The sequence below is a fragment of the Sminthopsis crassicaudata genome, chromosome 1, assembly GCF_048593235.1.
Source record: "Sminthopsis crassicaudata isolate SCR6 chromosome 1, ASM4859323v1, whole genome shotgun sequence".
NCBI classification, from domain to species: Eukaryota; Metazoa; Chordata; class Mammalia; order Dasyuromorphia; family Dasyuridae; genus Sminthopsis; species Sminthopsis crassicaudata.
This window is the reverse complement of record NC_133617.1, coordinates 361739057-361751417: the sequence shown is the minus strand read 5'-3', so window position 1 is coordinate 361751417 and position 12361 is coordinate 361739057. Positions and strand designations below refer to the sequence as shown.

Here is a 12361-nt window from a genome sequence, read left to right as displayed (position 1 = left end):
TAAACTTCAGCTTTCCTGGGTTTCCAGCACAGGGCAAAATCATGATATGAATAGGATTCAGTTTTGTTTCAAGTTATACCATTGATTAAAAAAAAAAAATTTTTTTTATAACAGCAGGGTTTTGTGGATCGCTAATTGGGGGATAGATTTTAGGGAGTCTATGAACTCAAAAAGATAAAAAAATATATATCTTAATTTCCTCTGCAAGCCTATATATTTATTTTGCATTTTAAAAGCATCAGTTGGAGGTATCTATAGGTTCAGATTGCCAAATAGGTCCATAACACAAAAAAGGTTAGGAATCCCTGAATTAGAGAGGAAAAAAAAAAAAAAAATCAGATTCTTTAGAACTATCAACTATCAGGCTTGAAACGTTAACCTATGCAGTTTATAATAGTATGGTGTTTTGTAAGGAATAGACCTCAATAAATATTTGCTTCCTTGACTGTGTTTATTAATTTCTATTCTCTTCCCCAGAAAAATCCTCTATGTTTCTCATCAATTACCCACTCTATAATAATAATGTTCCAATGGTTGATTAACAAAGTAAGCTCGGGGTAGCTATGTGGAGCAATGGATAGAGCACCAGCCTTGAATTCAGGAGGACCTGAGTTCAAATCTGGCCTCAGACACTTAACACTTCCTAGCTGTGCGATCCTGGACAAGTCACTTAACCCCAGCCTCAGGAAAAAAAAAAAAGTAAGCTCTAGTTAGTTACTAATTCCAAAATGCACATGGAAGTAATCCATTTAGATTTTTAACAACTTTACAATATGACATTAAAAACCCTTTACGATATGGTTGCAGCCTACCTTTCTAAACAATTCTGCCTTCTTGATGTAATATAAGCAAACTACTTGCTATTCCACAAATTCAGTGGATCCAGGACTTTGCATAGTCTCTTTCTCACACCTGAAATGTACTCCTTCCTGACTGCCACTTCTTGGAATCCTTAAGTTTCCTTCAAGATTTACTTTAGGAATAGTGGATACAGCACTAGCTCTAGAGACAGGAGGATCTAAGTTCAAATCCAGACTTAGATACTTACTAGCTCTGTGATCTTAGGCCAAGTCATTTAACTTCAACTGTCTCACTCCCAAAAAAGATTCCCTTTAGGCACTATCTCCCGCAAAGAGCTTTTTTTGAACTCTCCAGTTATAAGAGCTTTCTACTTCTTCCACAGTCCCTGGCATAAAGAGGAATTGGTGAACTGAACTAAATACCTCAAATGAAACATACCTCCAAATGAACTTTCTCTCTTTCCCACTTCTACCTTTCATTCTGAGGACATTTATTCATCGAACTCTAGTCATACCTCCTTGGGGGGAAAAAAAAAAAAAATCACCCAAATCAGATCATTCCAAAAGCATCCAATACAAAACTAAGAATCTCCCTTCTGAAAAAAGGCTCCTCTAAATGGAAGTCTACTGCCTATATAATCCAACTCAAAAGCAGCAGATGACTATAACAAAGTTTGCCTGTGTATTTAAAACAGGAAAAAGTGATGTTTATTAACTAATGGAAAGTACTAAAAGTATAAGTTTTAATAATCAGCCTCCACACCTTATTTATGGTTTTGAAGTATTTTTTAAAATAATGTCTCTTACAACAAGTAATTTAAATTAAATTAAGTAATTTAAGGGCCTACTATTTGCAAGCCATTTCAGGAATTGAGAGGAAACAAGAATTCAAAAAATTTTATCCTTTTTATCTAAAGGTCATTGGGAAGGAAAGGAAGGAAAGGAGAAAGGGCAAAGATAGGTACTTTTTTAAATCAGGTTAACAGTGGATCTGAATTGTTTAAAACAGTGTTGTCAAACTCAAATAGAAATAGATCCCTGCCAGTGGCATAGTGACTTAGAAAACCATATATTAACATTATCTATGTTCAATTGTACTCTTTTATTTTGTTAAATATTTCCCAACTATATCTTATTCTGGTTTGGGCCCCAACAAAAGTTTTACCTATAATATACAAGAATCTGACACTTCAGCTTTAATACCTCAGTTCCCAATGTGCTACAAAAAGAAATTGCACTTTATAGTGACAAAATCAAGAAAAGCAGATGGACCAGAGCAAGAAAAAAAAAAAAAAAATTCACACCAAAAGAAGCATAATATTGAAAACAGAAGGATCTATTTTTTAAGGTAATGGAAAATAAGATACTAAATTGGAAAAAAAAAAAATCACAACTATTTGTACTCTTTCTAGGATGAGATATAAAACTCCTTCCTCATCCCTATAAAATGTTTATGAGAATAATCTTCATACAATAAGAATATACATGATGAAAACATGAAAAGCTGACAGTTTGGCTTTTGTAAGCAATTATACATTGAAAAACTCACCATTTACAGAACTGACTAAAAGATTTAGGAAAAAAAAGATTTTCATTGTTTTTAATGTTTGTTGTTAAAAAGTCAAAAGAAATCCTGAAATTAAAGGTGCCTCTCATGTATATCTGAAGCATTAAAGATATAGGTAAATAAAATTAATAGAATATATTTAGAGATAAAAATTCCATTAATATCACAACATTAAAGAGGAAGTCAAATATTAGCTTGGGGGGTAGAAGCCCCTGCCTTCCTTAAGGAAAATGTTCTCCAGAGTACAAACAGAAGACATTTTTCTTTGCAATGGAGAAGAATCTTTGTGCTGCAAAGGACAGAACAAAAATGATCATTTCAGAGTTGAAACAATTTAAATACAGATTATAGCAAGCAAGCAAGAAGACAAATGTGAGGCAGCAAGTCTAGAAGTACTACATAGGAAGTTACTGAGAGAATTGGCAGATAAAACTGCTGAGTAAATCTATCTCTGAAAAAAACTGAGAAAGTGAGGACTACAGAAATCGAATTCCTATCCCCCTTCCCGCCCCCAGCTCCATTCCCCACAAAGAAGTGGGAGAGAGGGGGAGAAAAGATTCTGTGAATTATAAGTCCATGAACTTGGCTTTAATTACTTTGATAGACAGGACCTCTAAAGATAATATCAATATAAATTAACTGCTAAAGTGTATTTAGGCTACTTTTTTTTTTTTTTAAATAAAAAAGGCAGATCACATACTGTGACACTAAAGTTTCAGTTGTGTCCAATTTTTCATGACCCCATCTGAAATTTTCTTGGCAAACAAACTGGAGTGGTTTACCATTTCCCTCTCCAATTCACTTAGCTGCCCCCAAGACATGGAATATGGCATGTAATATAAGATTATTTTTTTAAAATATGCTGGCAGCTGCATTTTGGATTTCCTTCACAGGCTAATTGTATACTATTTCAAAGTCCGATTCTTTCTGTACAATAAAACAACTGTTTGGACATGTATACATATATTGTATTTAATTTATACTCTAACATATTTAATATGTATTGGTCAACCTGCCATCTGGGGGGAAGGAAGGAGGAGAAAAATTAGAACAAAAGGTTTGGCAATTGTCAATGTTGTAAAATTACCCATGCATATATATGGTAAATAAAAACAATATAAATAAAAAATAAAAAATAAAATGCTGGAAGGGCAGCTAGCTGGCATAGTAGAGGACCTGAGTTCATATCTGGTCTCAGATACTTTAACACTTCCTAACTGTGTGACCCTGAGCAGGTTATTTAACCCCAATTGCCTCAGGGGGAAAAAATATGCTGGCCAATTTTAAAGAGCTCCCCCTCCTTTTTTCCCCTCCTCTTTTTTCTTTGTAATAATAGATGGCTTCTTAGTAGAAGGTGGGAATAAGAAATTTAAAAAAATATATATCAATACAATTTGTTTTATAAAAGATTTATGAACAGAAATGGAAATGTGTCAAGTGGAATGAAAAAGCATTTGGTATGCTTCAATCTGAGTGACCACACTGACAATATTAGAGATATGCTGATGTATTCTAAGCAATATTAGTTGTTCTGCAAAAAACATAACTTTCCTGGTACCTCTTGACCATAATACATACAACAAAACTATAGTCTGGAAAGAAATAAGTGGAAGGAGGAAGAACTGAAGCACAAAGATAAGAAGAAAAGGGACAGGGAGAGGAAAAGGAGGAAAAAGAGGAAAGGGAAGAAGGAAGGAAGGAGAAAAGGATAGGAAGATAGAGATGGAGAGAAAGAAAGAAAGAAATGGAGAGGAAGAGAGAGAGAAAGACATACAGAAAGATAGAGAGACGGGAGTGGAGAGAGGAAACAAAAGAGAGAGAAAGGGAGATAGGGAGAAAGAATATGATAGGAGAGATTTTGTTTAAATAAAAAACTCATTTTTAAGCTATCAAAGAATAAAAACATGGCCATATAAATAATTCTTCTAGATACTTCAAATTGGTTATTTATTTTGCTTACTTATTAAGCTTATTCAAGAGTAACAGGAAATACAGTGCAGCCTGCACTAGTCATCCTAAGAATTTTATAATATGCCCTGGGATTTGAAGTTTCATTGCCCACCTTTCTAAAATGTGAAAGCAACTAGTTAAATGAAACATATAACACACTTTCTATCACTTGCACATTTTATTTCTCACATTTCTGGATGTAATTAAAATTCTGTAAGAAATAACTATTAGTTTAAATATACTTCTTTTTGCAAAAGTTTCTGCATGTGGCAGTTAGTTCTACCCTGTAAATCTTTTTTTTTTTTTTAATATTTTCATTTAAAACTTTGAATTCCAAATTCTATTCCTCCCTCCTTCCTTCCCCTCCCCATCCCTGAGATGGCAAGCAATCAAATATAAGTTATACACATGCAAATATGTAAAACATTTCCATATTAATCATTTTATACACTCAAAAGGAAAATAAAATGAAAAAGTTAAAATAGCATGCTTTCATCTATATTCAATCAATATCACTTCTTTTTTTGGAGGCATATAGCATGCTTCATCAGTTTTTTGGGATTATCTTGGATCACTGTAATATTGAAAATAGCTAAATCATTCACAATTCTTCAATGAACAATATTGCTCTTACTGTGTACAACATTCTCCTAATTCTATTCACTCTGTATCAGTTCATCTAAGTCTTTACAGGTTTTTCGGAAATTAGCCTACTTGTCATTTCTTACACCATAATATTTCTTTACAATCATTTACCAAAGCTTGTTTAGGCAACCCTCAATTCTTAGCCACCACAAATAGAACTACTATAAACATCCAAGTATAAATAGGTCCTTTTCCCCTTTTTTTGAATATCTTTAGAATATAGACCCAGCAATAGTATTGCTAGGTCAAAAGGTATGCAATTTTATAGTGCTTCAGCATAATTCCAAATTGCTCTCAAAAATTGTTTTATCAAGTCACAACTCCACAAACAGTACCTTAGTGTCCCAGTTTTCTTACACTCCTCCAACTGTCAATATCTTTGTTTTTTGTCATTTCTTCCTCTGATAGTTATGAGGTGGTACTACAGAGTTGTTTTAATTTGCATTTCTCTGAACAATAGTGTTTTAAAGCATTTTTCATATGACTAAAGAGAGGTTTGCTTTCTTTATCTGAAAACTGCCTGTTTATATGCTCTGATCACTATGAATTAGAAAGATATATATATATATAAAAATTTGACTTAGTTTTCTATATATCTGAGAAATGCTTACCGGGGATACCTGTTATAAAAATATTTCCTCAGTTTTCTGCTTTCCTTATGGCTCTATACATAGTTTCTGCCATACTGTTTTCTACTTTTCCTAGTAGTTTTTGTCATATAATGAGTTTTGTTGTAAAAGCTTGGATCTTTGGGTTTATATATATAGGTAATTATGGTCACTTACTATAATGTAATTTGTACCTAATCTATTTCACTGCTCCATCGCTCCATTTCTTCACCAGTACCAGACCATTTTGATAATTACTACTTAATAATACATTTTAAGATCTGGTATGGCTAAGCTACCTACTTTCCCTCTTTTTTTTCATTGATCCCCTTGATATTCTTGAGTTTTTTGTTCTTCCAGATGAATTTTGTTATTTTTTCCCAGATCTAATAATTTTTCATAATTTGATTGGTATGGCCCTGAAATAATAGATTTATTTAGGTAGAATTGTCATTTTATTATATTGGCTCATCCTAAAAAGGAACAATTAATATTTTTTCCAATTATTTAGACCTAACTTTATTTGTATGAAAAAAAGTGTTTTATAGTCGTGTTCATATAGCTCCTGAATTTGTCTTGTCAGGTAGACATCTGCATTGAAAATATTATTTCTTATGCAAATTTAGAAAACTCTGAAGTACCACTTCACACCTCTCAGAGTAGTTTAAATGACAGGAAAAGATAATGATAAATATTGGAGGGGATATGGGAAACCAGGACACTAATGCGTTCTTAGTAGAGTTGTGAAATGATTCAACATTCTGAAAAGTAATTTGAAACTAGCCTAAAGAGCTATCAAACTGTTTACTGGGGAATCAGTTGGGGAATGGCATATGAACATAATGGAATACTGTTGTTTTATAAGAAATAATAAGCAACTTGATTTCAGAAAAGCCTGGAAAACCTTACATGAACTGATACTAAATGAAGTGAGCATAGTATACAGTAACAGGAGAACATTATACAGTTACAAAAAGATTATGTGACGCCCAACTATGATGAATTTGGCTTTTTTCAACAATGAGATGCCACATCCAGAGAGAGAACTATGGAGACTGAATGTGGATCAAAGCACTGTTTATATTCACCTTTTTATTATTGTTGCTATTTATTTGCTTATTTTTTCTTTTTTTGTGGGTTTTTTTTTCTTTTCATCTGATTTTTCTTGGTCAGCATGATGAATATAGAAATATGGTTAGAAGAGTTACACATGTTTAACCTACATTAGACTGCTTGTTGTCTTGGGGAAGGGGGAGAGAGGAAGAAAAATTTGGAGCAAGTTTTGCAAATGTGAATGTTAAAACCTATCTCTGTATGTATTTAAAAAAAAAAAAAGAAAATATTATATGAAACCATGTGACTAAGGTTATTTTATTATTATTATTTTTTTTTTTGCTAAACAAACGAAACCTGTCAAATGTGGGGAAAAATCTGAAACACAAAGTTTTGTAAGGACCAATATTGAAAAAATATCCATGCATATGTTTTGAAATTAAAAAGCTTTAATAAAATAAAATTTTAAAACCTTCAGATCCTTTGGATATAAAATTCTGACTACAGAATTCAAGATTCCACAGAAGTTAGTTTCAGCCATATCCATCATTTTATTTTTCTTATCCTGAATCTTTGCCACTTCATTTGCTTCTTTCTACATATATATTATTATGAATCATCTTGTTCCTAGTGCAAAGATATGGAATGGATAAAAAATATGTTGATATAAATCTATGTTGATTACTTGGTCATCCAGATAAGAAGTGTACACCTGAGGTTACATTATCCACCAATCTCTCTATGACCATATCTGAAAGTCCTCATTTCTAATGTGACAGAAATAAAATTTTTGTCCTTCACCTGAAGTTAAAAATCAAAGCCTTAACTAAGCAAAAAAAGTCAGGAACTAGACTAAGATTTAGAATAAAATCTAAAGACACAAAGAACCCAGAGAGCAGTGAAAAGAATCTACAAATATTTTGGCTAGAACCACAGATTCAAAGCTGCAAGTATTTCAGCTCAAATATCTCCCCTTTCACTTCCTGGATTCCTTTCCTCTCATTTTTTGACTCTTGGACAAAGAAGCCTTAGGACCTAAGTTTGAGACATTATTAATCTGCCCCCAAGCCCTACCACTCAATCAGGCACTTATGTCTCATAAATTCTAAGAGAACTGATTGACCTTCTGGCACTGATAGGACTATTGAGATTTGGAGTATCCTAAAATGATACTATGTATCCTTTAATTAGCAAAACAAGCACCCAAAGTCCCTTGCCTGATCACTTCTTAAACTTGTCAGACTAACTACAAACCTGTAATCATGAAAATTAATTCAAGTATAAGAACAGACCAAATGGAAGGGAACTAGTTAAGAGGCTATTATAATCTTATAATTGCTTCAACAAATACTAAATGCATTAAGATACTTGCTATAAATTGGAAACGAGAGGAAAACATGAAAGGCAGGAAAAAGTATGAATAAATAAAACTGGCTACAAATTGAAGATGATTTTAGTCAATCAACAAACAATTAAGTGTCTACTATATGCTAGGCATATAGTAAGAAATGTTTAAAAAGGTTAAAAAAAAAAAGGCAAAAGACAATCCTTGATTTTGAGGAGCTCAGAGTGCAGCAACATATAAGGAACTATGTACCAAAAAAAAAAAAAAAAAAAACCCCACAAAACTATAAATCAGAAAAAGAAAAAAAAAAAAAATCAATAGGTAGGCATTACAATTAAAAGGGATCAGAAAAAGTTTCCTATACAAGATGAGATTTTTGCTGAGACCTGAAGGAAGACAGAGAAGGTAAAAGGAAAAGATAAAGATGAAGAGCATTCCAGGTATGAGGGTCAGACCAGCAACAATAGCCTAAATCTGGAAATGAAACATCTTATTCAAGGAATATCATGAAGGAAGTGTCACTGAATGAAAGTGTGTTGCAGTAAGAGAGGGAAGAAGAGCTATGTAAGGTATAAGAAGCCTAAAATGTTGGGAGCTGTAAATGAGGGGAGTTATGTTATAAAGTGTTTTGAATGTAAAACAGAGGATTTTATAGATTCTGTAGGTCAGAGCCTCTGGAATTTATTAAGTAGGAGAGGATGATTTTGTCAGAAAATCCCTTTGCTAAACAGACCAAAAGCAAGGATTAAAGCAGTATCAGAGGAGAAATGAGAGCCCATTTAAGAGATAGCAGGAAGGTGAGGTGGACAGGTTGGATATGGGGATAAGAGTGAAGAGTCAAGGATGACCACAAGGTTGTGAGGCTGAGGAATTGGAAGATGGTACATGTCCTTGAAAAAGGTAAGAAAGCTGCGAATGAGGAGAGAATTTGAGGAAAAAAGAAAATAACGAGCTGGCTTTTGGACATGGTGAGTTTATGATGTCTACAGAATATCCATTTAGAGATGTCTGTATGGAGTGGAGATAGAAGACTGGAGGTCAGGAGGGAGGGTAGGATTGGATAGATAGATTTCAGAATCTTCAGTATCAAGATAATTGAATCCATGATAAAAGATAAGATAATGAAATAAATACTGACAGAGAAGGAAAGAGGGCCCAGTTTCAAGGTTTATGGTCTCAATAACAGAGAGAATAAAAACATAAGGAGAAATAGTTAGTGGAGGTGGGTAATAGATCAGATTAGTACAATTTATTTGTAGGAATAGTTTATTCAGCCCTTTCTTTAAGCTCTCTCTTAAGAACCCAACTTTTAATTAAGTAATTTTACATTACTTTACATTATGTACTTTAAAGTACATTAATGTACTTTACATTAAGTAATTTTAATATAACTGAATAGTTAGTACACTGAATTTTGATTTTGCCTTACAAGAAATTATGTGTTCTACAAAGTTTTAAGAATTTTTATATTACTTGGTATAGAAATAGACATAAACTTACCTTTTCTTGATTAGTAAGATAATATCTAAACTTCCAAACTAGATCTTGTTCTTCATATGTAAGCTGCTTCGTTGGTGGATAACTTACTATGATCTATTAAAAATAATAAAATGTATTTCATTTGTTAAAAGCTGGATTTCAGATTTGTTTTTACCTTAATGATAAACTCTTTGAATAAATGCTTCCCAAAATAAGGAAGATGCATAAGAATTTAAGATTCAAATATATTCCTCACATTTAAAAGAATCAGATTAATATGGAACCAGAAGGAACCATGGATATTATCTGATTCAGCTTTATTTTATAAATTGGTAAACTAAGGCCTAAAGAGATGAAATGACTAATCTAAAGATAGATAACAGAGGAAGGATTCAAACTTGATGCCATGGATCCTAGACTAGGAATAATTTAACTATATCAAAATGTCTTTTTGATTTCACAAAGTTAATGTGTAAGAATAATAAATATATTTTGATTTTTGCTGTTTGGAATATATACTCTGATTCTTAGAGGCTTCTCATAACTTTCACTCATTCATTCAAAAGAGTATATATGTATGCTTCAAAGAAATCCACCAAATGAGGTATATTTCTTCATAATAAGGCAACAAATTCAGTAATTTTTTTTCAATACACGAGAAAAAATCAACTACAGATTCCATCTAACTGAACCTCCAATTCAATGGACCTTCAAAAATTATCTGGGAGACAAAGGAAAATAAAAGAGAAATTTAAAAAGTTTAAATAGGCCATGATACTAAAATTACACTTAAAATGAGAAATTGTATAAGAGAATCATTTTCATTTCTCAAATTCTCAGTAAAAAAAATTAAACACTAGCAAAATTTGTAAAACATTAATCAGTACATGAGAAAAACTTACATTTAGCTGGTCTCTAGTGGCAGCATTAGGTTTGAGATCATGGTCAGATGGTCCACTTCTTAAACTTCGGGCAAGTTTGTGATGTTTGCTTTCAACTAAATTCTCCTAAAATAAGTTTGAATTATTATTAAGAACTATAAGCTCTAATAACCAAGATGGAAGGAGAATAACAGAACAATTTATTATAAATATGACGATTTTATAAAAATACAATATTGTATATTCAATAATCTTTTAGCTTTTACTGTACTCAATAAATATGTATTATCAACTTGCAAATAGGGAAAACTGAGGAAGAAAATTTTAAATTACAGAAGAATCACAATGATACAGTTAAAAGGAAATTCAGATATCATTCAGTGTAAACAAAATTTACAAATGAGATTCAAGGAGATTAAGATTACATGACAAACTTCACATTGCTAGTAAACATAAGATCTGCAATTATAATCAGTGTCTCCTGTAGTCCCAAAGAAACTGTGTACAAGTCTCCATACTACTTCCAGATTTATAATAGCACAGAATTTTAGATCTGTTCAGAGTTCATCTAGCCCAATCAGTACACAAAAATATCGCCCCTAAAACTTAAGCTTAAAAATTTCTAAAAAGAGGGAAGCCATTATTGCTCAAGATAATCCATTTCTCTTTTAGATAGTTTTGAACAGGAAATTTTACTGCCATTGACCTTAAATTACAATTTAGGCTCTTTGCAATTTCTACTTCCTAGTTCAGAGAATGGCCTCTGGAGAATTAGAACAAGTCTAGTCCTTCCTCCATATAACAGCTCTTCAAATAAAATTAGTCAGCCAACAAATATTTCTTAAGTACCTACTCCATACCAGGTATGGTGAGGCATTCTGGAGGTATAAGGATTAATTAAAAAAACAAACAAACAAACAAAACAGTCCTTTCCATCAAGGAGCTTGCAGTCCAGGATGGCCTCCAAACTACGATAAGGCCCTAGAAGACTGTGCTATATATTTCTTTAGTCAATGTTTTTCATCATCAGTGATAAGAGAAATACATTTGTACCCTAAGAAACCCAGAGTTCAAAATACTCACTCTTGTTCTCAGTATACCCCTATATATTCTTTCTTACTCTAAATAGTTCAAATCCTAGAACACACAAAGTTATAATCACCTCCTGCAAGATTTATTTCTCTTGTAATCCATTGACCTTGATATGAATTACTTAATCATCATAAAGTTTCAAAAATGTTAGTGCTATTAAAGCTTAAAACTACAAGCCTCTATTTTAAAAGTCCAAAAGGAAATCAGTAAAAAATACTCAATAGGATATATTCTCTAAGGTGGAAAAAGTAAGAGATGAAGACATACATAAATTAGTAACTTAATATGAACATCTAGTTGCTATTCTGGAAATATAACAGAACATAATAGCAAAAGAACAGATATATAAACACACACTCACTATTCTCTCTTACAGAAAGTTTGAAATTGCATTGCCTGGCACAGTTAAGAAAGACTGCACATAAGTAAATGATAGTTTCCCTCTTTAAGTGTCAGATCTCATTTTTTTTAAAACATTTTGGATAGCACTTTTTCTAATATAGATTACACACTTCCCTGCCTCTCTAAGCAGAGTATACTGAAAATAATTTAACCTTTTTTTTGATGACTCAGAGTCATTATTATGAACATCAATTATTGAACCATGGTTGTATGTTATACCCTGGGGGCTATTGAAATATATAGGGTAGCAAGTTACTTATACCTTCAGAAGCTAATAATTAATGTGCAACAAGAAAATGATATTTACACACATATATTGTATCTAGGTTATATTGTAACACATGTAAAATGTATGGGATTACCTGCCATCGGGGGGAGAGAGTGGAGGGAGGGAGGGGATAATTTGGAAAAATGAATAAAAAAAAAAGAAAAGAAAAGAAAAGAAATATCTAGGGTAGTCTGCTTCTACATTAAATGGCCTTAAGAGAGTTTTTTTTTTTTTTAAGTTCATGTATGCTTTTTATGGTTTGAGAAGCCTT

The 12361-nt window shown here is 32.2% G+C and overlaps 1 protein-coding gene across 1 annotated transcript in view; it reads right to left on the bottom strand.

The window, feature by feature from the left end:
* PIK3C3 (phosphatidylinositol 3-kinase catalytic subunit type 3) overlaps positions 1-12361 on the bottom strand; it is a 169010-nt gene that overhangs the window by 130991 nt on the left and 25658 nt on the right. The window contains exons 8-9 of the mRNA XM_074279240.1: positions 10350-10454; positions 9469-9561 (exon numbers count right to left, since the gene is read on the bottom strand). Coding sequence (XP_074135341.1) covers positions 9469-9561; positions 10350-10454 — 198 coding nt within the window. The remainder of the gene's footprint in view (positions 1-9468; positions 9562-10349; positions 10455-12361) is intronic.